The 27,699-nt window shown below is 42.7% G+C and overlaps 1 protein-coding gene and 1 pseudogene across 3 annotated transcripts; one reads left to right on the forward strand and one right to left on the reverse strand.

The window, feature by feature from the left end:
* Window positions 1–58: 58 nt before the first annotated feature.
* Window positions 59–8,156, reverse strand: LOC121533446 (ankyrin repeat domain-containing protein 29). 3 transcript variants are annotated; one of them, XM_041839388.2, is made up of 10 exons: window positions 7,945–8,156; window positions 6,878–6,988; window positions 4,732–4,830; window positions 4,361–4,459; window positions 4,084–4,182; window positions 1,546–1,644; window positions 1,295–1,393; window positions 950–1,045; window positions 697–795; window positions 59–582 (listed from the first exon to the last, which is right to left on the reverse strand). In XM_041839388.2, exons 1-10 carry the CDS (start codon window positions 7,954–7,956, stop codon window positions 499–501), a joined length of 897 nt encoding a protein of 298 aa, XP_041695322.2. In that variant the 5' UTR covers window positions 7,957–8,156; the 3' UTR covers window positions 59–498. The 3 variants fall into 3 exon arrangements, with proteins under 3 accessions (XP_041695322.2, XP_041695323.2, XP_041695324.2); XM_041839389.2 differs by lacking the exon at window positions 6,878–6,988 and having other exon boundaries at window positions 7,945–8,155; XM_041839390.2 differs by lacking the exon at window positions 7,945–8,156 and having other exon boundaries at window positions 6,819–6,965.
* A 6,013-nt stretch (window positions 8,157–14,169) lies between these two features.
* Window positions 14,170–17,954, forward strand: LOC121532906 (annotated as a pseudogene).
* The last annotated feature ends 9,745 nt before the right edge of the window (window positions 17,955–27,699 follow it).

The following is a 27,699-nucleotide window of genomic DNA, read 5'->3' on the forward strand; positions in this document are numbered from 1 at the left end:
CCTCTAGTGACGTTTTGTTATATAGCACATGTTATTGCCTGAGAAACAGGACAAAATATGAGTTATTTCACATATTTTATTTAACAAATTTACAGTTTACATTTATTAAAATGGCAGAAAAAAAAGCAAAATATTTAGAAATATTACAGCACCAGGGATAAAACATTATAGAAACAGAAACTATACAGCAAAGTTATAACAACACCTTAAAGGTAAGGATGCACATGGCAAAATAACTATTGCCACAAACGGATGCATTTTTGTAGTAGGCTACATATTGAACCATTCTCTTAGCTATGTCCAGTTATGGTTACTCCAAATAACATTGTCTGAAGCTGCAATTGAAAGCAAGCACCATATTAATATTGTTGTTGAGTGTGACTGAATCCTGTTGGTTTGTTTTCTGTTGTTCGGAGCCCTCAGTGCATTTCTCTCCATAAAACAACCATAGTCTAAGGTTTGCAGTCATGGTCTAACCATGGACAACTAGGGTTGTCATCAACTACTTCCATTTAAGATTTGCGGTCGCAGAGCCCTCAGGATGCGATCGCTCTTTGTAAGATCTGCTGGCAGTTCATTGTTCTGCAAAGAAAACATAACCAGTCATGACAAAATGATCCTCCTGAAAGATGTCCTGAAATGCATCCTTCTCCTCTGCTTTCCTTCTTACCCCTAGTTCACACTACAGTGATTTACCTTGTTGGGTAGTGTGGGGTCTGCATTTGCCCCGAGCAGAAGGTTTACACTTTTATGATTGCCACCCATGACAGCAGCGTGGAGGGCTGTGGAACCATTCTGGAAAAATGGAACAGTTAAGACACTTGTAACTAACAGCGGTTTCTTATCACTAAAATACTGCAAATGTTTCACAATATACTTTTGAATAAAAATACTCATGGCCAGAGTCAGGAGACGACAAAGAGAAAGCATCACTGTCTATCTATCTTACCTTGAGAAGGCCCATTGAAAGGGAGAACTTGAGGAGCTCCTCAATGACACTGTTGTGTCCTTTGAAAGCTGCCTTGAATAATGCAGTTGACCCATCCTTCAATGAGATCAAAAGAAACATGATACATTTACATTTTAAAACTCCATTCAATATATAATAAGCCTTACACAAAGAAATGCATTTAAATAAATGATTTGATTCAATATATTAATGTATTTTTTAAATGTATTTTCCATATGTGTAAGCCCCGAAAGAGGATTTGAAAGATGACCACATGATGGAGGACAATCATCTTGTCTTTGTCAACCCACTGGGTACCGACAGGGTTGCTAAAGGACAACATACTTTTCTGTCAACATCCCGATCTGCACCACGCAGAAGTAAAACCTTAACTACTTCAATGTGTCCCATCTGGGCTGCCATCCACAGGGGGGCTGTGCCATCCTGGAGAGTGGGGTTGGGGAGTGAGGGGGGTGAGGAGAAAGAGAAGGGGAGAAAAGTGAAATGGAGATCAAATAAAAGGAGGAAGAGGGAGAGATGAAGTTGTGAGTCCCTCTATTGAGGTCCTCTATTATTGTATGGGAGTGTGGCCTCACTTCCCTAGGGTGGTTAACTTTGGCTCCAGATGACAGAAGTTGACGTATGACAGTCACATGACCCTCCTGGGAAGCAAGGAAGAGTGGAGTGGCACCATCCTGAAACATGATATTAGAAACATGTCACATCAGCAAAACAACTGCATGACAAAGCGATGCACTGTATGGCCTGTCCTATGAATAGTAACAACAGATCCTATGTATGACAATGTATGACTATAAATTGTGTCTTCCTGTATTATACTTATGCTCAAATGTTTATTATAAATTCTACTGCCATTTACTTTATGTTCGTATTCTTATATTTTATTATTTCTTATTGTTGTTGTATTGTCTAGAAGGAACCTGGAAGTAAGCATTTCATTGGACGATGTATACCATGCGTATCCCATACATACGACTAATAACACTTGGTCATAGATGGGCTATCTGCCTTATAGAAAGGAGAGACACAGTGGCTGATATTTTGATGAAGCACAAAACACACTATTGTCAATCAGCAATATCAGAACTAATAGTGAGCAGAGAATCACTACTGTGTTGAAATGAATATAAGCCTTACTATTATTTTCATACAAACATATAACATAGTAGTCAAATTCCTTCTGTGGGGTTCTATTTTCTAATAATTGGATCTGTATGGGATGAATAGCTTAGAAGGAATGCATTAATGATAAGCATAGGTTTGTACTATACTGATATAAATTGTTTCACATAACAGGCTGTGATTCATGTAAGAACGTTAGGGGGAAGGACAGATAAGACTTGTATTTCTTACAGATACGAACACTGCCTCTTTGTTGTCTGTGAACCGTTGTCTGTGAACCATCCTTGGACGTAGGAATGGTGTCTAGGGGAGCTGGCTCTTCTCACCATGACAGGTTGTTATGATAAAAACGTATGCCTGGTAACAGGGATGCGCCAAGGGCCTGGGACTAGCCTGTGCGCCAACGGATTGGCTGAGTAAGTCTAAACCACGCTCAGCGTCTACTCTGATTGGCCAGTAGAGAGCGGGAACTGAGAACTGTCAAGAGTATTTGAAGAACAATCTGAAACAATGGATTAGTTCTCTGTCTGCCCTGCGAGGTATTTCAGGGAGCCCGTATATACGAACGTCATATTTACCATTGAAGGTTTTGCATTAATTAAAATACTAGTCTATTTAGAAGACGTGTATTGACCTCTTTTGTTCCTAATACCAGATTTGAATTGATGCAACTTAACACTTCTATGCAGTGCATAGGGCTGGCCGGTGTACCGTAGTTTACTATATACCGGTATTGATGCATGGACCGGTTTGGGTTTTGACTTTACCTTGTATAACGGTATTTGTTAAATGTGATACGCCACTATGCCGTGTGTAATATCAGTTTTTATAGTGTACTCCGTTTGCTACTTGAGTCTTCTCTCTCCCTCTCTCCTTCCACACACACCAAGCCCCACCCCCTGTCACTCAAGGAGAGCAAATGTACACACACCAAGCCCTGCCCCCTGTCACTCAACCTTGAGCCACAACCAGTGTTGCCAACTCCTCAGTAAGGAAAGTAGCTATTGGCTGTCCTATAAGTCACTAAATGACGTCATCACCTAATTTGCATAATTGGCCATGTGCATGTCATTGGGATGGACGCTGTAGGAGAGATGAATAACGTCGTGGGAGAGACAAAAAGTGAGTAAAGAACACCATACATTTACAAGGGCGGGATCAGCCAGCAGCGGCTTCCCACATGCGCAATTCATTTGCAGTTTGGACATCTTCTGCTCTGACTGCAGCTGGGAGCGACTGCTGCGCGAGAACTGGGCCGCCAGTGAGTGCTTTGGGAAGGGGGTAACAAAGCACCCGCTGCTCGTTGAGAAGAGTAAGAATGATATGTGCTTTCACGTCAGAGTCTCCAAAAGTCTCCAATAACACCAGAAAAAGTCACTGGATTTGTCGCTAGTCGCTTTTTTGAAAATGTGTTGCTAGAGGGGTCTGAAAACTCGCTAAATATAGCGACAAAGTTGCTAAGTTGGCAACACTGGCCACAACCACTTGCACTTACAGTGACAGTCTGCATGGTCAATGTTGCAGATGCAACAAGATGTTGGTGACAATGATGCTGCTTTCCACTTCTTAGTATAAATCCACAAGTGTTCTATAATTACACTGTTAGTTTGTGTATCTTACTGTCTGCAAACAGCTAGTTCGTATTTTCTTTGCAAGTTGTGGCTAAAATAAATCGTGTTAGCCACTAATGCTAATCGCTAATTAGCTGGCTTACTAGCCAGCTAGCTAGCTAGCTAAATGTAACCTCAAATACCATCAAACATTTAGAAAATATTGTGATGTGAAATTTTGACTATATCGCCCAGCCCTAACAGTGCATAAAACAAAATGCATCTCATGTCTGACTCAGCGGTAACATGAGAGGGTTTGCCAGTGTCATTTTGTTGTTTTGTGGACTACAGCAGTGGACATTGTCAGTGGGGTTCTGCAGGGCAGCAGGAGGGTGGAAAATAACAGACAGTGTGTGTGAGATAGGTGTTAGGGATGCTCACATGCAGCTGGTCATGAACATTGGCTCCGTTCTTTAGCAGAGTGTCCACCACCTTAGAGTGGCCATACTGACAGGCTGCAGAGAGGGCTGTGCCACCGTCCTGCCAAACCATGAGAATACAGATTAGCCACATATCCTGGAGTGACTGGCCAATGGAATATGACTTTACACAGCAGGCATCAAACACTCTGGATCACTGCTGTCAGCATATTCTGTCTGTCTCCCCCTGATGTCCTCTGATTCTCTCTCACTGTCTCCAAGTAGGTGACACAGCATACCTTTGTCTGGAATTCAGTTGAGCCACCAAATTCAAAGAGGAGCTTCACTACTTCACTGTGTCCCTGCTGGGAAGCGAAGAAGAGGGCAGTGGAGCCTGTCTGAGGGTAGAAACACACATTAAATGTCAGAAAGACCTTAAATGGACATACCGGTACACATTTTCTCAATGCTTTAAACATCTTTACTACTTATTGTTTTCTACTTTGACCACATTTGTCTCAAAGCAACATCAATAATGCAACGACCGTTTCAGTCACCGTACTGTACTCTATGGAAAAGTGGAAGGTTGCAGTTTATCAACGAGCAGCACTAAAACCGAGGTAAGTCTTACAATGACAGCAAGGTGTAGTAAAGTGGTCGTCTACCGTACCTCTCTCTGCAGGTTAATGTCAGCTCCCTGCATGATCAGCTCCCTGGCACAGTCATAGTTGCCGCTGTAGGACGCCACCATCAGGGCTGTGGTGCCAAACTGGAAAGAGATCAAGGCATCCCAATCAATCAACACCTCAGTCCTTAAGTCCAGTCAGATCCTTTTTTACATGTCATTAAAACTGCACAGGATAGAAACATGGAGGTGTACATGTTTTTTAAAGTGTTGGAAGTGTTTTGGTTCTCCTCCAGACAATCTAATTGCACACACACCCCTCCAAAATAACACTTCTTGCCTGATGCTCCTTCCAATCATTCACATGCCATAATCTCTAGAGAAAGTTGCTGAAACGTAGCTGAACAAAGCATTACATTTCAAATACCACAAAACAATTAGATGTGACACACATGGAAACTGCAAGCACATGAGTGGACTTACAAAAACATTATTAAGACATATATACAGTCGTGGTCAAAAGTTTTGAGAATGACACAAGTATTGGTCTTCACAAAGTTTGCTGCTTCAGTGTTTTTAGATATTTCTGTCAGATGTTACTATGGTATACTGAAGTATAATTACAAGCATTCCATAAGTGTCAAAGGCTTTTATTGACAATTACATTAAGTTTATGCAAAGAGTCAATATTTGCAGTATTGACCCATCTTTTTCAAGACCTCTGCAATCCGCCCTGGCATGCTGTCAATTAACTTCTGGGCCACATCCTGACTGATGGCAGTCCATTCTTGCATAATCAATGCTTGGAGTTTGTTAGAATTTGTGGGTTTTTGTTTGTCCACCCACCTCTTGAGGATTGACCACAAGTTCTCAATGGGATTAAGGTCTGGGGAGTTTCCTGGCCATGGACCCAAAATGTCGATGTTTTGTTCCCAGAGCCACTTAGTTATCACTTTTGCTTTATGGCAAGGTGCTCCATCATGCTGGAAAAGTCATTGTTCATCACCAAACTGTTCTTGGATGGTTGGGAGAAGTTGCTCTCGGAGGATGTGTTGGTACCATTCTTTATTCATGGCTGTGTTCTTAGGCAAAATTGTGAGTGAGCCCACTCCCTTGGCTGAGAAGCAACCCCACACATGAATGGTCTCAGGATGCTTTACTGTTGGCATGACACAGGACTGATGGTAGCGCTCACCTTGTCTTCTCCGGACAAGCTTTTTCTGGATTCCCCAAACAATCGGAAAGGGGATTCATCAGAGAAAATGACTTTACCCCAGTCCTCAGCAGTCCAATCCCTGTACCTTTTGCAGAAAATCAGTCTGTCCCTGATGTTTTTCCTGGAGAGAAGTGGCTTCCTCGCTGCCCTTCTTGACACCAGGCCATCCTCCGAAAGTCTTCTCCTCACTGTGCGTGCAGATGCACTCACACCTGCCTGCTGCCATTCCTGAGCAAGCTCTGCACTGGTGGTGCCCCGATCCCGCAGCTGAATCAACTTTAGGAGACGGTCCTGGCGCTTGCTGGACTTTCTTGGATGCCCTGAAGCCTTCTTCACAACAATTGAAACTCAACTCTTGAAGTTCTTGATGATCCGATAAATGGTTGATTTAGGTGCAATCTTACTACCAGCAATATCCTTGCCTGAGAAGCCCTTTTTGTGCAAAGCAATGACGACGGCACGTGTTTCCTTGCAGGTAACCATGGTTAACAGAGGAAGAACAATGATTTCAAGCACCACCCACCTTTTAAAGTTTCCAGTCTGTTATTCTAACTCAATCAGCATGACAGAGTGATCTCTAGCCTTGTCCTCGTTAAGACTCTCACCTGTGTTAACGAGAGAATCACTGACATGATGTCAGCTGGTCATTTTGTGGCAGGGCTGAAATGCAGTGGAAATGTTTTTGGGGGATTAAGTTCATTTTCATGGCAAAGAGGGACTTTGCAATTAATTGCAATTCATCTGATCACTCTTCATAACATTCTGGAGTATATGCAAATTGCCATCATAAAAACTGAGGCAGCAGACTTTGTGAAAATTAATATTTGTGTAATTCTCAAAACTTTCGACCATGACTGTACATCCACACACACAGAGAGACAGACAGAAAGGTTGTAGCTCTCTCTTTCTCTCCTACCACAGGTGGTTTATGGGTAAAGCGTGCAGCTGAGCCACCAGGGCATGCAGCGTCCGTACACTGTCTCTGCAGTCGACATCCACACGGCCACTGTTGAGCAGTAATTGAAGCAGGGCCAAATTCCCCTTACGAGCTGCCCAAAACACGGCGTTAGCCAGGGGCGTCTCCTTCTGCAAACACACGATACAACATCGACTAGACATTAGTGTCAGATAACAGACCTATAGCCAGACTAAAAGACAACAGATCGACAGTATCACCTCAGAATTCCAAATTTGGCATGCAATTTGTTTAGTATTGATCAGACAATTGAGGTTATAGACATAACCATTTCAAATGAGTTGCAGTCAGGCTCTTCCTGTTCACAATCAATATTAATCAATATGGACAGAGGCTCTTTGCACATTGATTATGCTCTTGCATTGGGTATGGTGTGGTTGTATAGTCTCTGGTCTGGTTGTGTGTGGTCTCTAACAGTCTAGCTCCCACCCACCAACGTTGGTCCAAATAAATCTGGGTAAACCTAACACAGACAAGACAAAATAATACATTGTATCATGTGTCAATCAAATAATACTAATGAGGAATCATGACTAAGTCCAGTTATATGGTTAGAAAGATAAGAAGTATGGAATACTCTACTGCAATAACAGTAAGATTGACTGGGGCCAAACAGTTCAAAATGTCAAAGTTAATACAAATGTGGACATACTCATTTTTGGTGGATATTTCCAAATATTGCACGTGGGTGGGGCATGATCTGCTATGGTAGGCTGCTCATGGCCAGATGATGATGAACTACCTCAACACCTGTCTCTCTACTCTAGTGACATGACAACCTGATCTTAGTAAGATCATAAGGGTAGGACTCTGTCCGGAAAGACCATTACCACTAACTGAAGGTCAAGCAGCATATCTAATTTCCATAAATACATAATTATTGCGCGCAAGCCCCCTGCATATTACACGCGCATTTTCGTCATCATAGGCTTATTCATAACACACATTAGGAGCGATGGCCGCAAAGAAAGTTAACATTCGTAGTGAGTAGATTAGGCTTCTCTCTTTTCATTTCAAGCTTGGTTAGAGTAGCCTATGCAGAAAATCAGGAAAATGTAACGATTACCGTGAACGACATCCTGCAGACCTCATTCGTGACTCATCTTTCTTGAGTATGCCCTTATATTACTGTAATAACTATCTAAAACGTATTTGTTTTTACTATTTGTTGTGACTTCTCCCGGGGTGTTGGCGCGCTGAAGGAAAAACAACACGCAGCATGTGTATATCCTCTGCAGTGCCGCTCCCGCCACACAGACAGGCGCTCTGTCTGCTCACTGAATCAATTCCGTGTGGCGCTCTGTCTGCTCACTGAATCAATTCCTTGAAGTCGTTTGTTCAAACAAATGCATCGAGTTTGATTCTGTTACAGTTTCATTTTGTGGGTAGTATTCATAGACATTAAAACCAGGATAGTAGTTGGCTTACACTGAGGCAACATAGGCTATTATTTTATACCTGGCACAAGGTTTTGTTCTATTCAAGGTAGTGTTAATAACGGGATATGAGAAGGGAGAGTCGGCCAATGATCGATTCAGACTAGGTGGTAAATTGTATGACAAGCGGCAGTTTATTCAGAGTAAAAATGTCTGGTACAAAACGTGCACGGTCTCGTTCTTTCAGCTCATAGGGAACCTTCAGAAAAGAGCGCCAAAAAACAGTACACTGGTGTTTTATACTATTTGTAAAGTGGGTTGAGTCTAGCAGATCTGGTCTTCTGGTTGGTCCATGCTGCTCGGGCGTCGTCCTCTGTGATTGGGTCTAGGAGATCTACACACTGTAGCTCAGGGCCTTTGTTCCGAATGTTTCAGCAAAGTAGGAGATTTGGTGTGTGCGTTTAGTCATCTCTTATCTTGAGTGAGTCTGTGTGTGTGAGTGCATTTGTGGCAAGAGTGTGTGTGTGGTCAACACTTGTCTTGGAAAAAGGAATTAGTTATAGCAATGTAATAGCAATAAGCTATTTATAAAAATAGCATTTCTTACAAATCCCCCTCTACACGTCTCTAAAGACGTGTCATATAGGGAAAGGCGTGACATAAACTAAGTAAAAAACAAACAAAAGGGAAACTTTCTCAGAGAGAAAGTTTTGAGTCCCCCTCTTCACGTCTCCCAGACGTGATCCATTATTTATGGTACATGAAGCATAGTTGAATCAGTCTTAAAAGAAAAACAATAATGTAGAAAAGAAAAACAACACATGATAACGCATAATGCAATTTGTAAATTTTTTTAACCATTCCCCCTCTAGCATACTATTTATATGGCCAGTTAATTAAACAATGTTAGTCCCCCTCTAGTGAGTGAACACAACAATCAGAGTTGGTCTTCGAAATTGCTAACCTCCAATTGTCGTTGTTCAGGTTTGTAATCATGACAGGCCCATCCACCTTTAATATTATATAAGGGAGGATAGTTACTTTCAAAATCGTCCAGTTCCAAATCATTAGTTCCCAAAGCGGATACAAGGCAACATCCACAAAGAACAAGTATACCCATAGAAGCCATAACTTCACCCAGAATTGTCACAACAATAGTTTTCCATTTACCAAATATGTTATCAAACCAACCGTTTATGGAGCTATCAATACCAGAGTTCTTAACCAGTTCGTTCGCCAGCGTGGTGATGGTCACTCAAGCGCTTTTGTCACGGGCCCGTCCGGTGCTATATTGTTGGAGATGAAAATACAGCACATATATCCAAACAGAACACAAACCCCGTCCTGCTCAGCCAAAAGCATATCTAAAACTATTCTATTCTGCCATGCCATTAAGCTAGTTGCCGCTGTCTGCTCAGCTAATCCCTTTATTGGATCACGAGTGTGGGTTATAAATATTTTGCTGGTTATATTAAATACAATTTATCCAATCTAAATTTTTATTAATTGTTGACCACCAGAAAATACTTGATTCAAACCCAGCTGCGATCTGATTCCTAGCTTTGAATTGTTCTGGAACCTCTCGAGTTATTCCTACCCCATCAAAGGATCCTTTCATCAAAGGATCCCGGGAGGAGGTCCTACTTTCTACGTGACAACTCACCAGTCTCTGACACACTTGATTGTTTACATATGTAGTTGAGTTCACAATCAGTTATCACCACACAACCATCAGATGTCAGCACGGGCCTGGTTTTGGGTCCTACAATCCTCTGTCTGCAACAAAGAGGAGAGATTAGTCATGTTCTCTTTCAGTTGTGATATTCTCTGTGTAGGAGCAGAGCTAAGATGCCCTACTCTGTATCCTATCTTACTAGTCCTAGAAAAACGATTAGAATCCCCTGAGACTTCAAACGTAGGCAACCTAGGTCGGAATGAGTTTGTTATCGGGGGATACTGATAGTTCAAGTTACTACAAGACTCTTTCACCAGTCTTTCAACAGTCCTCTTTAGACATAGTTCTTGCCGTATACTAAATCCATTCCAACCACCGGTCAAGATTCCTATACCCTGTCTCCACCTGTCCCCAAACTGTGTATGGAGATTTACATATCCCCCACGCTCTCGATATGAGCAACTACATAGTCCCAGGATGTACACGGCGACACACATATAGTGATGTCCTCCCCTAAAGTCCCTAATCTTCCCCTTTCCCTACGTCTAGCTGTCTCCTATGCCTTCATAGACTGTGCTCAGGTATTATTTTATCAACTTGTTTTAGGTTAACTACTACTTTTGGCTGATCAGAAGGGTCTGAGTGTGTTAGGAATATGGCCCCCCACAATCAGACAGCTACCTACCGTCGGGAGACCTGTGAATCCCCACCCTTGCCCTGAGAACATGTCAGATGCCAGAGGCCAACCCATTGCTTTACCTTCTATCGAACTCACACAGGGATGATCAGACAGGGTAAGGGAATCTTCGTTAAGGAGGCAACCCCCGAACCCTAGTGGTGATCGGATCTTTCTCCTAACTCTGTGCTTGTTCGTCAGGTGTAGCTGGTTTTGCCTTTTTACAGTGTGTGACATGCACCCAGATGGATCTCTCAGCTATTCTGCTGGCAAAGGCAGTACTTGGTAGGGCCCTTCCCGCCAGGCCTGGTTCAGTCTCCTGGTTAGATAGAGTGGGTCACCTTCTCCTTTAATTCACCTGTGGGGCACAAAACCTCTGACATACAGGTGTGGTTAATAAACTATCATACATGTTTTTCTGTTTTGTTTTTTTAAAAGTATTTTGTCCTCTCCTTCGTATATTTAATATTTAATCCATCCATCCCCCTTTTTGACACATGATTTGGCCATGTGTCAATATTACCACCTACCTAAACAATCACTTTGGTAATATTGGTAATTCATTATCCAATTGCCATTCCTCCACTCTCTCTTCTGTTATTTTATGGTTCAAATCAAATATACTATTACCAAACTATAATCTTCTTCACAATTTGCACAGTATTACAAATTACCCTCAACTTAGTAAAATAAACTATCTTAAAGTCCCGTCTCATGCCTTTAGAATTTACTAGTGTGGATGATTAATTAACACCAGAATGTTAAAACAGAGTTCAGAGGCAATTGAAATCATTTAACGAACTGTTTAATCCCATAGTATACTAAACCTTACCATTATTCTAAATATTTCATAAATGTTAGTTATCCCAAGTGTTCATTAAGTCCTCATGACAGTCATTCTCATAAGAAATCATATATACCCTAAACTCAGCCAAAAGCTAAAAACTCCATAAAATTCACTGTGTGCTCCTCTAAGACCTATCACCCTTGACCTGCTGAAAACCCTCCAAAATTGAAACAACAACCCTTTATAAACATCATACTAGGTGTGTTGTTCTTTATTTGAAAACCCCAATTAAAACCAACAACCAAACAGCCAGGTGATGATGACTCCTGATTTCTCTCTTCCCCTTCTGCCTACAGTTTCTTAACTGGTGCCCTTTCCTTGCACAGTAACTACACGGTTCCTCACATTCTCTAGCAAAATGTCCCGTTTTGTCACAATTGTAACACTTCCACTCACTCCTGTCTCCACTATTACTATTTCCTTCTTGTCTGTCTTTGCTACCGTAACCTCTCTTCTCTCCTAGGTATTGACTAATAGTCTCACTGTCTCTAATTCAACATAAAACCCCATCATCCAATCAATTTTCATACCCATTACTGTCAATGCCAAATTAAGTTTCTCTGTTCCTGTTGAAGTGCTAAATCAATAGTAGCCAATTCAAACACCTCACAATTTGGATCAAAGGGTTCCTTAGTCTTCCCCCCACTAGAGTCTACTATTTCTCCCTCAAGGACTTGCCACGCCTTATCTTCCTCTCTCTCACACTCAAAGCTGGGGGATGGACTTCTCTCTCTCTCTCCTCTCTCCTTTACACACCTTATGTATCTGTTTTAAGCATGGATTCGAGTTTATCTGCGTCCAGACGTCCCTCAAAACCATACCTCTCCCTCCACCTGGTTATATAATGGAGATTTCTTCTATCCCTGGATTCCATTTTAATTACATCAAGCATTTCTTGTCCCCAGTAAATTCTGGGACCTCTTGTGAGGATTTTCCCCCATGGTTGGTACTGTTAAAAATCCCTTAGCCACCTCTTCTATATTACAAGTCAATTTAACAAGTAATTCAAAATAGCTTCACACAACAACACCTCATAAGAAGTGCCCAGCAGGAGTCCAATTCCTATCAGAAAACATACATACAAACATTCAGACACTCCCAATCTCTCCCAGGGGGAAAAAGTTATCCTTCTCCCTGAGTGAGATTGTTGTTCCATAAGGGTTTCTTCATTTCGTTGTCAGGATTGGTTCTCGCTGCTCAAATCAGCTCTTACTTCAGACAATGGTCTGGAAGGGGTGGGGGCTGGTGTGCAGTGTGTTAGATGGTGCCAGGGTGCTCCTGATTTACCTCTGACCTGGACTGAGTGTGAAGTAACCTCCTTCACTTCGTACGGTCCAGTCCACCTGGGTTCCAGCCACTTTCTTTTGTGGACTTTCACCCTCACCCAGTCTCCCATTTTTACCTTCAGTGGTGGCGTGTTACCCGTCAGCTCCCCCTCTTGGGCCTTCTACACCTGAGAAGAGAGTGCTGCAGAAAATTCCGTCAATTTCATCACATAATCAGTCATTTCTATCTGTTGTACATCAAGGGCGGGCATATGACCTCCCTCCCTTGGTGGACCTTGCATTTCTCTCCCTTACATTATCTCATGAGGAGAGAGATGGGTCCCTGCCCCTGGTGATGCTCTCATAGCCATCAAAACCAGTGGCAGGGCTTCAACCCATGTCAATTTTGTCCCTGCACAAACCTTATTCAGTTTCATAAGTCTCACTATAACTTCCCATCCTCCATCACACGTTTAAGATATAACACAGACTCGTTAAAATATAAACACAGCAAAACAAAACTGCCAATCAGAATTCAATATCTTAAAAAATTTAGGTTACCAGAGCGTACTAAAACATAGTCTCAGTTCAACAGAAACAACTGGATCCCTTAGAGACTTTTGTCTTCAAGTTAACTGCACCTTTCACACAACCATTTAAATGGAACGTTTTAAATGTGAAATTACAGAGATAGCTGGCATCCCCGGGAATTCAGGAATTCCGTACCTCTGGTCAATTTCGGTGATTCTCCCCCACCTAATGATGGGTCAAATCTCATCCACTCACACAGTTCCCCCCCGGTCTGACTCTCTGGATCCTTCTCTCGTGAATCCACTCTCCCAGCCGGCTTAAACTTAATACATATTATCACACATTCCCCGATCTGACTCTCTTGGTCCGTTTCTGTGAACCAACTCTCCCAGACGGTTTAATACATTTTATCACAAAGTCCCTCCCGGTCTAACTCTCTTGGTCCGTCTATAGTGGACCAACTCTCTTAGCCGACTCTCGACTTATTAATTAGTCACAGACATGTTTACTACACTGCCTTTCAGTTTGTCATCTATGCATAAATTTTATCAACAATTCATACTCACACTCGGTAATACTGATCAAAATTTGGATAGACTATTCGACAATATGCAAAGTTTGATTTAACAGGTTTTGCTTACCTTTTTTTTTTTTTTATAGTCGACTTTAGGATCAGTTTCCCGAGCTGAGTTGAATTGTTGTCCTCCCTCCGAATAATTACACCAGTCTTTCCGTGAATCGTCCCTTTACCAACTCGCCCCCTCACATCCACATTAACCACTCTGGACCGTGTATCTAGACAACCATCGACTGCTACCAAGTTTCTGTTAATAACGGGATATGAGAAGGGAGAGTCGGCCAATGATCGATTCAGACTAGGTGGTAAATTGTATGACAAGCGGCAGTTTATTCAGAGTAAAAATGTCTGGTACAAAACGTGCACGGTCTCGTTCTTTCAGCTCATAGGGAACCTTCAGAAAAGAGCGCCAAAAAACAGTACACTGGTGTTTTATACTATTTGTAAAGTGGGTTGAGTCTAGCAGATCTGGTCTTCTGGTTGGTCCATGCTGCTCGGGCGTCGTCCTCTGTGATTGGGTCTAGGAGATCTACACACTGTAGCTCAGGGCCTTTGTTCCGAATGTTTCAGCAAAGTAGGAGATTTGGTGTGTGCGTTTAGTCATCTCTTATCTTGAGTGAGTCTGTGTGTGTGAGTGCATTTGTGGCAAGAGTGTGTGTGTGGTCAACACTTGTCTTGGAAAAAGGAATTAGTTATAGCAATGTAATAGCAATAAGCTATTTATAAAAATAGCATTTCTTACAGTAGTGTAGGATTATTTTCCTGGATTATAGGCTAAAAGTCATTTACAGGCCTACATATTGCTAAAATGTGGTGATTCTGTGATTCTGTGTTTGAGGAAAGAACTGTGTTCACTTAATTATTTACCTAGTAACCAATTATCTGTTTTCTTAATAGCTAATGCATTCATTTTGTTGAATAACCTTATTTGACTCCATCCAGTCCTCAGCCACACCCCTGTACTCTGATTTTACAGTAGTGTCTGTACTGTGGCACATGCTACACTGCATGCCTGCATGTTAAGCAGCTTTTGCTGCCACAGCTGTTTCAAAGGTATTAGTTTGGGACAAACTTTGGGACAGAGAAGAAACATGACTGTTTTCACAGGCTATGCTGGTCATTCAGAAGATAATGCACAAGCTTCAATGATGCAATGGGTGCCTGGGCCTACACAACAGCACAGCCTGATACCAAAATATCGGGGTGCATAATGTTTTAGTATTTACTAGGATCTCCATTAGCTGCTAGCCTGCTACCAAGGCATCAGCTACCATTCCATACCATTATCCAAACAGGATAAAAACAATTACATCACAACAAAACACAACAACAGCCTACATCATAAATAAAACAATAAATCATACAAGACATGATTACATTATTACTCTATTATTACAAATGTACAATAAAAATGTGCAATACTACAATACTTCAATGTGTGTGTGTGTGTGTGTGTTAGAGTGTGTATGCGTGTGTGTTTGTGTATGTCTCTCTTGACAGTTTGCGTTGTGCCATGAGGTGTTGTTTTATCTGTTTAATTACAGATAGCCTGTGTAGGAGAAGCTGATTTGATTACTATTTAGTTGTAAGCTTATAATTGGCAGGTAGATGGGCTGTATTTATGCTAGCAAATCTTCTTAGCACCGCTAAGATATTGATGTGAGGAGTGTCAAAAAACTCTGATGTATGCTACTTTGAATAGTGACATACTGTGTTTACACTCTGTGACCTGGGATTGTCTATTAAGGGGTTTTCTCTCCCCTGTTGGCACCTCCCTCTTGTGTGTAGGTGATGGGATTCAGACAGCCCCGAGGGGAGCACATCCTTCATCTCAGGCAATAAAAGAGGGGGTGATGACCGGTCACGGTCAGAGTGTGGAATTAGTCTCAGAACATGAAGACAAGACAGCCCAACTTTCCAGCAGGTGGTGCCAGGCTATTGACATTAATTTAGTCTCATTTCCTAACTTGATTGCATTAATTTTATAACATTACATTCAGAATCTCAGCGCATTTATAGTGTTTCCATATAATTCTCTCTCCAGAATGGTATAAATTGCAGCAAAGTAATTTACAACAGAACACATTTGGTGAAATACTATACTCTGATCATCCATCCCTCCAGTCCAATGGGCCAGCCTCACGGGGAGAGCTGTGCTACTCTCTATACTCCTGTCTGATCCTCTCCACGTGGCGTCAGACTCGGATGAGGAGGTGCAGGGGCCATCAGAGTGGCAAACATGGAAGAGGAGCAACGGTGTGTCCTACGATGAGAAGGTTAGATGTTATTTTATACACGTACTCATAGACTCAGACTGCATTCACAAACACGCCTCAATAGTTACTGTAGGATTAGGCTACTTAACTGCATATAGGCCTACATGAAGACGCATTGTAAACATTCAAGAATTCATTCACTCTCTCCCAGACACACACCTTCACAATAATCAACTACTTTATTTGTTAGTTCATTCTGAAGCGGGATGACATTGAGAGGAAGGCCATTTGGGAGGACAACATGAGGGTGATTGATGAGAATAATAACCGTTTCCTCAGAGGGACGAGGATGTTCACCATGGCCATGAATAAATATGGGGACCTGGTAAGTGATCATCCTCATCTTCACTTCTGTTTAGTACAGGATGTTATAGTCCAAGGTACTTCTATGTCTTACTTATCATGATCCACTTTGAGCAATTTCCAAATGTCTGAGAGCTGCAACATTCCTCTTTCTGTTCTAATTTCTGTCCATTTGTATACATTATGAGAGATTGTTCTAATTTTAGTGTATTGAAACGTTTATTTTCCATTGATTATTTTATACATTTCAAACTAAATCACTTTGGAATTTCTCTCTTCCATGCGTAGACAAGGCAAGAATACACACATTTGCAAGGTGCCATGATAAATAGCAAAATAAAGAGAAAGGGGAAGGATGCATCAGCTCGAAAGCTTTGTGCCAGTGCTCGGAAGTTAGGGGCTGTTACCGTCGACTACAGAGCCACGGGCTATGTCACTGAGGTCAAAGACCAGGTGAGGCTTTTCTTTAGAAACTTCTGGAAGTAGAACGTCAGTGCAAACTAGGAAGTTTGATTTCTTTTGATTTCTCCTCACAGGGCTATTGTGGCTCCTGCTGGGCCTTTAGCACTACGGGGGCCATTGAAGGACAAATGTTCAAGAGGACAGGTCAGCTGGTATACTTGAGTGGGCAGAACCTTGTGGACTGCTCCAAGCCCTATGGCACCTATGGCTGCAGGGCCTGGATGGCTAATGCCTATGATTATGTGGTTCAGAATAGGCTTCAGTCCACAGACACCTACCCCTACACATCAGTGGTAAGAGTCTGACTGGGGACATCCCTGTCCATGTAGATCAACGTTACATAATGTTAATAGCAACATATGATTTAAGAAGTACAAGGGGTGAGACACTTTTCTGTATTTCTAGGATACCCAGCCCTGTTTCAAGAAAGCAGTCAGTCAGTTGCCAGGATCACTGATTATATGTTCATACCCACTGGAGATGAGCAGGCCCTAACTGATGCTGTGGCAACCATTGGCCCAATCACCATCGCTGTGGATGCAGATCACCCAAGCTTCATGTTCTACAGTTCAGGTTGGTCTTCATACCTTGAACCTTGACAGCTACATTTAGTGTTTTGTTTCCCATGGCTGTACATAATATTAACTTTGATAGTCCAGGTTAACGTTTTTGATTCCATTAAAAAATGTATTTGCCCTATCTGAGCTTCCCTCATTGTAACCAGTGCTATTATTGGTCAAACAGGAATATATGAGGAACCAAGCTGTAACCCCAACAACCTCAGTCATGCGGTGCTTCTGGTTGGCTATGGCTCTGAAGGGGGACAAGACTATTGGATCATCAAAACCAGGTGGGTGAATCACAGGTGGGAGTAACATGGTTTACATTCTCACAAAATATTATAATGGGGTTACTGTTTCCTGTATATGAAGGGTATTTGTTGTATATAAATCTGTGCCTGTTTTCCTTTTCTTCCCAGTTGGGGTAATGGATGGGGAGAGGGTGGCTACATACGAATGATCCGGAATGGTAGGAACACTTGTGGCATTGTAAGCTATGCTCTCTACCCTATTTTATTAACCATATAGGTGATAAAGTGTCAGAGACAGAACACATCATCTTGGTGGATAGGTTGTCAGAGGTTAATAAAAAGTATTGATTTGGTTTATTTGTGGGGGAGATGGTGCCAGGTATTCTGTCTTCTATACTGTAACACTCTGAGTAATGCTATGGCTGTATTGCACTGTGATTGAGAATATAGCTCAATTGAATTGACATTTGACTGTGATTGTTTTTCGATTTCGACCGACTGTGGCAGGCTGGTCTAGAATTTTGATGTTAGTATTGGATGTTTTGGATATAGCGTTTAATACAGGACTGGATATAGCACTAGATATTGTGCATCAAGGTATCTGATTGCTTGTGTTGAATTAAGAAGGTATTTCCTTGCACAGCGAGGCATCTTGAAAAAGCCCTTTCAATCTGCAAGAATGTCAAATAGTCTGCAGGAGGGGACGTAGGCGTGGGAACGTAATCAGTTTGTAAGCAACGCTAGACTCTGGTTTGTCTTTTATTTCCTTGTATTATATTGTTATTCAATTCACCTGGTTCATAGGTTTACACCTTACATAGTTTCACAACTGTGAAACGTGACCTGTGGTACACAGTACAATTACGATCTATGCCATGCCAACTTACTGCTCCACAAACACCTTTGAAAAAAAGGAAGTGGTACCCAGGTGATCTTTGAACCTCAACAACCTCAAACTAAGCATACTGATATGCTCAGTCTTCCTGTAGGTATGCCAGTTTATTTTTATAGGGGCATTCTATCTGGCCCTAGCTTTTGCAGGGGGCGGAGCTCCTAGGTATTTACCCTCATAGTTCCCACAGCCAAGCTCCTCTACAGTGTGGGAGGTAGATTTGCTGTCTTGCAGATGTATGAAAATGACGCAAGGGACTTTTTGCTGGTTTGGAGGAGTATGGGGATTATTGTTGTGGTGTGCTTTATTTGGCCCCTACACAAATGGCCAGAGAGGACCACAGAGACATCCAAACTGTAGGTATAACTATCTGGCACAGAGCCAACAGAGCAGTAAGGATCCCTGGCTCCCCAGGATCCCCAGGAAGTACTGTGACCCCTCATTCAACAGCCAGTCAGCTGAAGCCATCACCCGGGGTATTTCTGTACTAGATTATAGATCTTGTGTTTAAGGTTGTTGGGTAACTGATTTGTTAATAGTTGTCAGGGGCTTCTGTCTGAGTTTGATTTGCACTGCAGACATGCAAAACAGTTAGTCCACCAATTTGAAAAAAGCCTGCTAATTGCAAATATTAATGGAGTATGTCCACATACTACAAGTAGAGGTTTAAGTAAGAAAGTGTTGAACAACAAAAATATATGTATGCATGTGTTACACACAGGGTACACAAACAGAGACAGATCAGCCTTCAAAATTTAAATAATAATAATAATTATTTATTTATTGATTCCTCTCTAAAGGGACCAAATGGTCCAGACGACAGCACATTTGATACTTTCCTGTTCAGGTGGTGTGTCCTCAAGTGATCCCCATTGTTCTTTGGTCATGTGTTGATTTAGTCGTACAATGGTTTTGTATTGAAACCTCTGGAATTTTCACAACACAAATGTGTCTGAGTGACTTACACAAAATGGGTTGCTTGGCAAGTCCATATTTACATTTAATGAATTATGTTGGATAGCAAGACAGTAGAGACAAACAGTGCATGTCCTTCTAACTAGGGTCTTGTTGAACCTTTCTTTCCGCCCGTCCAAGCCTTCTTCAATTAAAGAATGTGCTACATAAAGGTCAGGACGGGCGGAAACACGTAGCACTATAGTCTTGGTAGTCCTTCCGTTCCACTCAGAGCCCCTGTCATCCTGTATAAGCACCTAAATTGAAACATGCTATACATAACATCAGAGCTCAGTTTCTCCACTTCACAGCGCTGTATGGGTTTTCACTGACAGCCATTATAAACTTGAGCATCGCGCGCAACAAGAAGATTCCCCCATCCCTCCCACTAATTGGGCTACTTTTTGCACATTTGTTGTTGTCTGAATGACGGAAATGCTGTAAATCGAGAAGAGCCAATGTCTTCTGAAAGATGAGACGTTGAGGATTATAATAAATACTGCTTTGATGTCATAGAAGCAAAGCACAAACCCATGAGTCCAAAAACTGATCTGTATTTTCTATTGGAACTTTATCGAGTAGACACTTTTGCATTCAAAAAGCTGCCTTACCTCATCTGACTTTTCCCATCCATACAGAGATGTGGCCCTGGATACTACAGAGAGGACAAGGCCTCCTAGGGGCCAGTGTGTACCCTGCAACTGTAACGGCCTGTCTAATGAATGTGACAAGCAAACAGGGAGATGTCTGGTGGGTTTCTCTCTCTCCATCTATTAATCTATACCTCTACCACTCTCTCTCTCTCACACACACACACACACGTACATACACACACACACAGCAGGATAGATCATTCCTGACTCACCAGTTAGGTAAACATACTGTATGGCTTAGTTCTGCTTTTTCCAAACCATGCTGATCCAGATGGATATCAGTCATATCCACAGATTAGCATTCATGCCAGACTGCATTACCTCTCACTACTGTGCTATGACATCATGAACCATACCACCAACATTCCACAAGCTTGCTTCATTGATAAACAGAGAGAACACTTTATTTTCCAGAACAGTCAGTACAATACTGATGGGGATTGATGTGAGCGCTGCAAGGAGGGTTACTACGGCAATGCTGCCCAGAGGACCTGTTGTGGGTGTCGTGAGTGTCTTATCCCTGAAGCAAAATATCTCTTAATGCATATAGAAGGTAAACTATTACTCATAGTATTTCATTATGATAATATAATGATACATCATTGTCACGATAATCCCCACCTCTTGTCTTGCCCGCTCAGATCTGCTTCGGCAGCTGAGTGAGACTAACTCTAGTGTACCCAACATCAATGTGGCAGTGGAGGAGATGGCCAGGATGATGAAGGAGGTGCAGCGCATGGTGCATGAGATGAGACATCTTGGCTGCAGTAACCAGACAAAGGAGGCTGCCAGGGAGCAAGAGAAGGCTCCCAAATGTGAGATCTGGGCCTTTTGGCTTAGACTAAAGTCACTTATAGTACAGGGCAGCACTTTAATTAGCATTCTATTGAATGAGAAATTCTATACATCAATGTGACACAAGTTCTTGACTTAATCATTGTGTATGATAGATATGACTCAAGATGCAAAGTGTAATACATGTGTCCCTCTCAGTATTGGACTTCATCAGGAACAATATGACAGCTCCATTGGATGACAACCAGGCTGTAGCCAATGAGACGGCTGTAGCCAATGAGTCCCTGATGACGTGGGGCTCTGCGTTGAGTGATCTGGCAGAGGCTGTGGCACAAGCAGAGGATTTGGTGAACAGGACACGGAGCCTCAACTCCAACAGTACTGACTTCCTAAGAGACCCGATGGTAATGTCAAAAACTGAAGTATAACATCTATGAAATATGTTGTAGATCTCAGATACAACACAAAAACGAATCCCTCCTTTTTCCAAATCATGGCACAAGTTGTGTTTGACTGAGGTGATCACTGTTCTCCCTCTATATGAACATTTACTAGCAACTAAGAGATGAGCTGGAGAGGAAATGTGATTCAATCCATCCATATGACCATGGATAAATTGAAGAATATCACAGACCTTTTGGAAATTATGAAGGTATGAAGCAGATGAATTCAAATAGTTTCCAGTGGAAATTCTTCTTTCTCTTGTAATGAAGGAGACATTAAAAATGTTATTAAAATCTTTCAGGAATACGAGCACTTTGCAGCCAAGATAGACGGAGCCCAATCTCACCAAGACGCTGAATGATATCGCTAAAGCAAAGCTGAGGAGCTAAACAGACTGGCAATGGAACTACAAATGGAGGTAGACAGAGTTAGGTCGTTCTTAGGTTGGGGCCTACTTTTTCATAACCCACAGATGTTTCCTATGTCGGGACCTTTGTGTGGGCTTGAATGGACCACTGTGAGCGTTGTATTCCTTGTTATTGTAGGGTAGTACACAATGCCACCAACAGCTCTGACCTGCAGCATGCCGCATAAAGCGCAAGAGCATACAGCAGCACAATAAAAGCCATTGAAGAAGCAGAGATGGCTGCCAATAAATCCAAAGAGGCAGCCAAAAAGCTCTGAAGGTGATTATACTGGTCCGGATGCTACAGCCACCATGAACTTTAAATTCACAATGACATGGAAAATACAGTTAACATACCATGCAAAAAAATTTCACATATCTCCTAGAACTTTGATATGTTTCAGGATGTGGAGGAGAAAGGTCTGACCAACAGGTCTGAGGAGCTAAAGAATAGTGCAAGAAGCTTACTGACAGAGGCCATGAATGCTGAGAAGGACCTCAAAGGTGTAGTAATCATCCTAATTCTTGTTTTTCTAACGACACTAAAGCTACATTAGAAACAAGAATTGCACCAAAATGTATCATGCTATTGACCCATTCTCAATCCTTCCAGGAAATGATAGCAGGTCGACATTTATTGTCATGAGTCTTGTCATGGAGGCAGAACTGAGCAATTTATCCTTAGATGGGCCAGCTGCAAAGTCAAAATTAGCTATATTGTAAATATTAATGAGAACAAAAATTTGCTTTTTGCTCTTAATTTAAGGTTAGGGTTAGGCATTAGGGTTAGCAGTGTGGTTAAGGTTAGGGTTAAGGTTAGGATTAGGTTGAACATTTTAGACTTTGTGGCTATGCCAGCTAGTGACCACTCTGCAGAGGGCAAGATTCATGACAATAAATGCCAACCTGCTAAATGATATGGGGCAAATGCTTTGCTGTATGATGTTGAAAAAAGCTTTGCACTTTGAACCTGTTAATGGATGGGATTGAGGCCAATTCACACTACAGAGTATTGTATGCCCCTCAATAAAACACATTCCAGATTCTATTATTTTATCATACACTGAGTATACCAAACATTAGGAACACCTTCCTAATATTGAATTGCACCGTTGCAGTTCTTTAGACACTCAAATACATTGAAAGACTTCATTGGAATGGCTATAAGAATAACACACTCCGCTGTGCATACAAGCTGGGTGGAGTCGTACATGAGCTGAACACCAACCACATAACCAGAACCAAAGTGAACTCCACTGTTTTTGACAAGGTTGTCTTTAACAGGTACACCTCTGGGGAAACATTCTGGATTTGGTACTAGCTTGATGACATGACAGTTTGCAGATGGTGGAAAGCGCTCCCTTGTAATCCCATTTGCTTCCTATTTCTCTAAAGTTTAGTAAGATGCTGAGGTCAGTCAAATCAAATCAAATCAAATCAAATCAAATCAAATTTTATTGGTCACATGCGCCGAATACAACAGGTGCAGACATTACAGTGAAATGCTTACTTACAGCCCTTAACCAACAGTGCATTTATTTTAAACAAAAAAGTAAGAATAAAACAACAACAAAAAAAGTGTTGAGAAAAAAAGAGCAGAAGTAAAATAAAGTGACAGTAGGGAGGCTATATATACAGTAAAATAAAGTGACAGTAGGGAGGCTATATATACAGGGGGGTACCGTTGCAGAGTCAATGTGCGGGGGCACCGGCTAGTTGAGGTAGTTGAGGTAATATGTACATGTGGGTAGAGTTAAAGTGACTATGCATAAATACTTACTTAACAGAGTAGCAGCAGCGTAAAAAGGATGGGGTGGGGGGGCAGTGCAAATAGTCCGGGTAGCCATGATTAGCTGTTCAGGAGTCTTATGGCTTGGGGGTAGAAGCTGTTGAGAAGTCTTTTGGACCTAGACTTGGCACTCCGGTACCGCTTGCCGTGCGGTAGCAGAGAGAACAGTCTATGACTAGGGTGGCTGGAGTCTTTGACAATTTTGAGGGCCTTCCTCTGACACCGCCTGGTATAGAGGTCCTGGATGGCAGGGAGCTTTGCCCCAGTGATGTACTGGGCCGTACGCACTACCCTCTGTAGTGCCTTGCGGTCAGAGGCCAAGCAGTTGCCATACCAGGCGGTGATGCAACCAGTCAGGATGCTCTCGATGGTGCAGCTGTAGAATTTTTTGAGGATCTGAGGACCCATGCCAAATCTTTTTAGTCTCCTGAGGGGGAATAGGCTTTGTCGTGCCCTCTTCACGACTGTCTTGGTGTGTTTGGACCATGATAGTTCGTTGGTGATGTGGACACCAAGGAACTTGAAGCTCTCAACCTGTTCCACTACAGCCCCGTCGATGAGAATGGGGGCGTGCTCAGTCCTCTTTTTTTTTCCTGTAGTCCACAATCATCTCCTTTGTCTTGGTCACGTTGAGGGAGAGGTTGTTGTCCTGGCACCACACGGCCAGATCTCTGACCTCCTCCCTATAGGCTGTCTCATCGTTGTCGGTGATCAGGCCTACCACTGTTGTGTCGTCGGCAAACTTAATGATGGTGTTGGAGTCGTGCCTGGCCATGCAGTCATGGGTGAACAGAGAGTACAGGAGGGGGACTGAGCACGCACCCCTGAGGGGCCCCCGTGTTGAGGATCAGTGTGGCAGATGTGTTGTTACCTACCCTTACCACCTGGGGGCGGCCCGTCAGGAAGTCCAGGATCCAGTTGCAGAGGGAGGTGTTTAGTCCCAGGATCCTTAGCTTAGTGATGAGCTTAGAGGGCACTATGGTGTTGAATGCTGAGCTGTAGTCAATGAATAGCATTCTCACGTAGGTGTTCCTCTTGTCCAGGTGGGAAAGGGCAGTGTGGAGTGCGATAGAGATTGCATCATCTGTGGATCTGTTGGGGCGGTATGCAAATTGGAGTGGGTCTAGGGTTTCTGGGATTATGCTGTTGATGTGAGCCATGACCAGTCTTTCAAAGCACTTCATGGCTACAGTCGTCAGTGCTACGGGTCGGTAGTCATTTAGGCAGGTTATCTTAGAGTTCTTGGGCACGGGGACTATGGTGGTCTGCTTGAAACATGTTGGTATTACAGACTCAGTCAGGGACATGTTGAAAATGTCAGTGAAGACACTTGCCAGTTGGTCAGCACATGCTCGGAGTACACGTCCTGGTAATCCGTCTGGCCCTGCGGCCTTGTGAATGTTGACCTGCTTAAAAGTCTTACTCACATCGGCTACGGAGAGCGTGATCACATAGTCGTCCGGAACAGCTGGTGCTCTCATGCATGCTTCAGTGTTGCTTGCCTCGAAGCGAGCATAGAAGTGGTTTAGCTCGTCTGGTAGGCTTGTGTCACTGGGCAGCTCGCGGCTGTGCTTCCCTTTGTAGTCTGTAATAGTTTTCAAGCCCTGCCACATCCGACGAGCGTCAGAGCCAGTGTAGTATGATTCAATCTTAGACCTGTATTGACTCTTTGCCTGTTTGATGGTTCGTCGGAGGTCATAGCGGGATTTCTTATAAGCGTCCGGGTTAGAGTCCCGTTCCTTGAAAGCGGCAGCTCTACCCTTTAGCTCAGTGCGGATGTTTCCTGTAATCCATGGCTTCTGGTTGGGGTATGTACGTACGGTCACTGTGGGGGACGACATCATCGATGCACTTATTGATGAAGCCAGTGACTGATGTGGTGTACTCCTCAATGCTGTCTGAAGAATCCCGGAACATGTTCCAGTCTGTGCTAGCAAAACAGTCCTGTAGCTTAGCATCTGCGTCATCTGACCACTTTTTTATTAACCGAATCACTGGTGCTTCCTGCTTCAGTTTTTGCTTATAAGCAGGAATCAGGAGGATAGAGTTATGGTCAGATTTGCCAAATGGAGGGCGAGGGAGAGCTTTGTATGCGTCTCTGTGTGTGGAGTAAAGGTGGTCTAGAGTTTTTTTCCCTCTGGTTGCACATTTAACATGCTGGTAGAAATTAGGTAGAACGGATTTAAGTTTCCCTGCATTAAAGTCCCCGGCTACTAGGAGCGCTGCATCTGGATGAGCGTTTTCCTGTTGATTAATGGCCTTGTACAACTCATTCAGTGCAATCTTAATGCCAGCATTGGTTTGTGGTGGTAAATAGACAGCTATGAAAAATATAGATGAAAACTCTCTTGGTAAATAGTGTGGTCTACAGCTTATCATAAGATACTCTACCTCAGGCGAGCAAAACCTCGAGACTTCCTTAGTATTTGATTTTGTGCACCAGCTGTTGTTTACAAATATACACAGACCGCCGCCCCTTGTCTTACCGGAGTCTGCCGTTCTGTCCTGTCGATGTAGCGTATAGCCTGCTACATCACAGCCTGTCAAAATGTCTAAGGAGAGTTACCGGCTCAACACAGCAGTTAACCTCCTTAACCTGGACACCAACAGTGTGGTCTTCTATGTGGGCGGTTATCCCGATGACTTCACTGTAATTACAATTACTATCCCTCCCAGGTGCTTTGTGCCTCTGCATCATCCTCAGATTGTTGAATACAGAAGTACACTTTACTAGTCTGTAATCAGCAGGACCAGACCAGTCTTATTCTCCAAGTTTTGTTTTAATTCACTATGTTTTGTTTTAATTCACCCTCATTATCCTCCAGTGGAGCTGCGTTACCCCAAGCCATCAAACTGTCTACTATCAATGACCAATTATTTAGTCTCTACAAGTTCAAGAATGCCATCAACATAGACAAACAGCCATATATAAAGTAAAAACCAACAAAAGGGATCACCACCTTATTTTAACATCTATAAAAGAGACCATACTGTACGGAATTGGAAAGTTGTCCACATTTTGCCAGTTATGCCCTGTGCATAAACATTACAATACATTCATAACAGATTTCACAACATATTAAGTGTGTCCCCTCAGGCCTCTACTCTACTACCACATACAGTGGGGAGAACAAGTATTTGATACACTGCCGATTTTGCAGGTTTTCCTACTTACAAAGCATGTAGAGGTCTGTAATTTTTATCATAGGTACACTTCAACTGTGAGAGACGGAATCTAAAACAAAAATCCAGAAAATCACATTGTATGATTTTTAAGTAATTAATTTGCATTTTATTGCATGACATAAGTATTTGATACATCAGAAAAGCAGAACTTAATATTTGGTACAGAAACCTTTGTTTGCAATTACAGAGATCATACGTTTCCTGTAGGTCTTGACCAGGTTTGCACACACTGCAGCAGGGATTTTGGCCCACTCCTCCATACAGACCTTCTCCAGATCCTTCAGGTTTCGGGGCTGTCGCTGGGCAATACGGACTTTCAGCTCCCTCCAAAGATGTTCTATTGGGTTCAGGTCTGGAGACTGGCTAGGCCACTCCAGGACCTTGAGATGCTTCTTACGGAGCCACTCCTTAGTTGCCCTGGCTGTGTGTTTCGGGTCGTTGTCCATCCTCCCCTCAATACGGTGCAGTTGTCCTGTCCCCTTTGCAGAAAAGCATCCCCAAAGAATGATGTTTCCACCTCCATGCTTCACGGTTGGGATGGTGTTCTTGGAGTGGTACTCATCCTTCTTCTTCCTCCAAACACGGCGAGTGGAGTTTAGACCAAAAAGCTCTATTTTTGTCTCATCAGACCACATGACCTTCTCCCATTCCTCCTCTGGATCATCCAGATGGTCATTGGCAAACTTCAGACAGGCCTGGACATGCGCTGGCTTGAGCAGGGGGAGCTTGCGTGCGCTGCAGGATTTTAATCCATGACGGCGTAGTGTGTTACTAATGGTTTTCTTTGAGACTGTGGTCCCAGCTCTTTTCAGGTCATTGACCAGGTCCTGCCGTGTAGTTCTGGGCTGATCCCTCACCTTCCTCATGATCATTGATGCCCCACGAGGTGAGATCTTGCATGGA

This window comes from Coregonus clupeaformis, chromosome 20 (genome assembly GCF_020615455.1).
Source record: "Coregonus clupeaformis isolate EN_2021a chromosome 20, ASM2061545v1, whole genome shotgun sequence".
In the NCBI taxonomy this organism is placed as follows: domain Eukaryota; kingdom Metazoa; phylum Chordata; class Actinopteri; order Salmoniformes; family Salmonidae; genus Coregonus; species Coregonus clupeaformis.

Coding starts and splice junctions, on each gene's coding strand:
- LOC121533446 (XM_041839388.2), bottom strand. Junction 1,645..4,083: donor ATGTTCATGACCAGCTGCAT/GTGAGCATCCCT, acceptor ATCATGTTTCAG/GATGGTGCCACTCCACTCTT. Junction 1,046..1,294: donor ATCGGGATGTTGACAGAAAA/GTATGTTGTCCT, acceptor ATCTCATTGAAG/GATGGGTCAACTGCATTATT.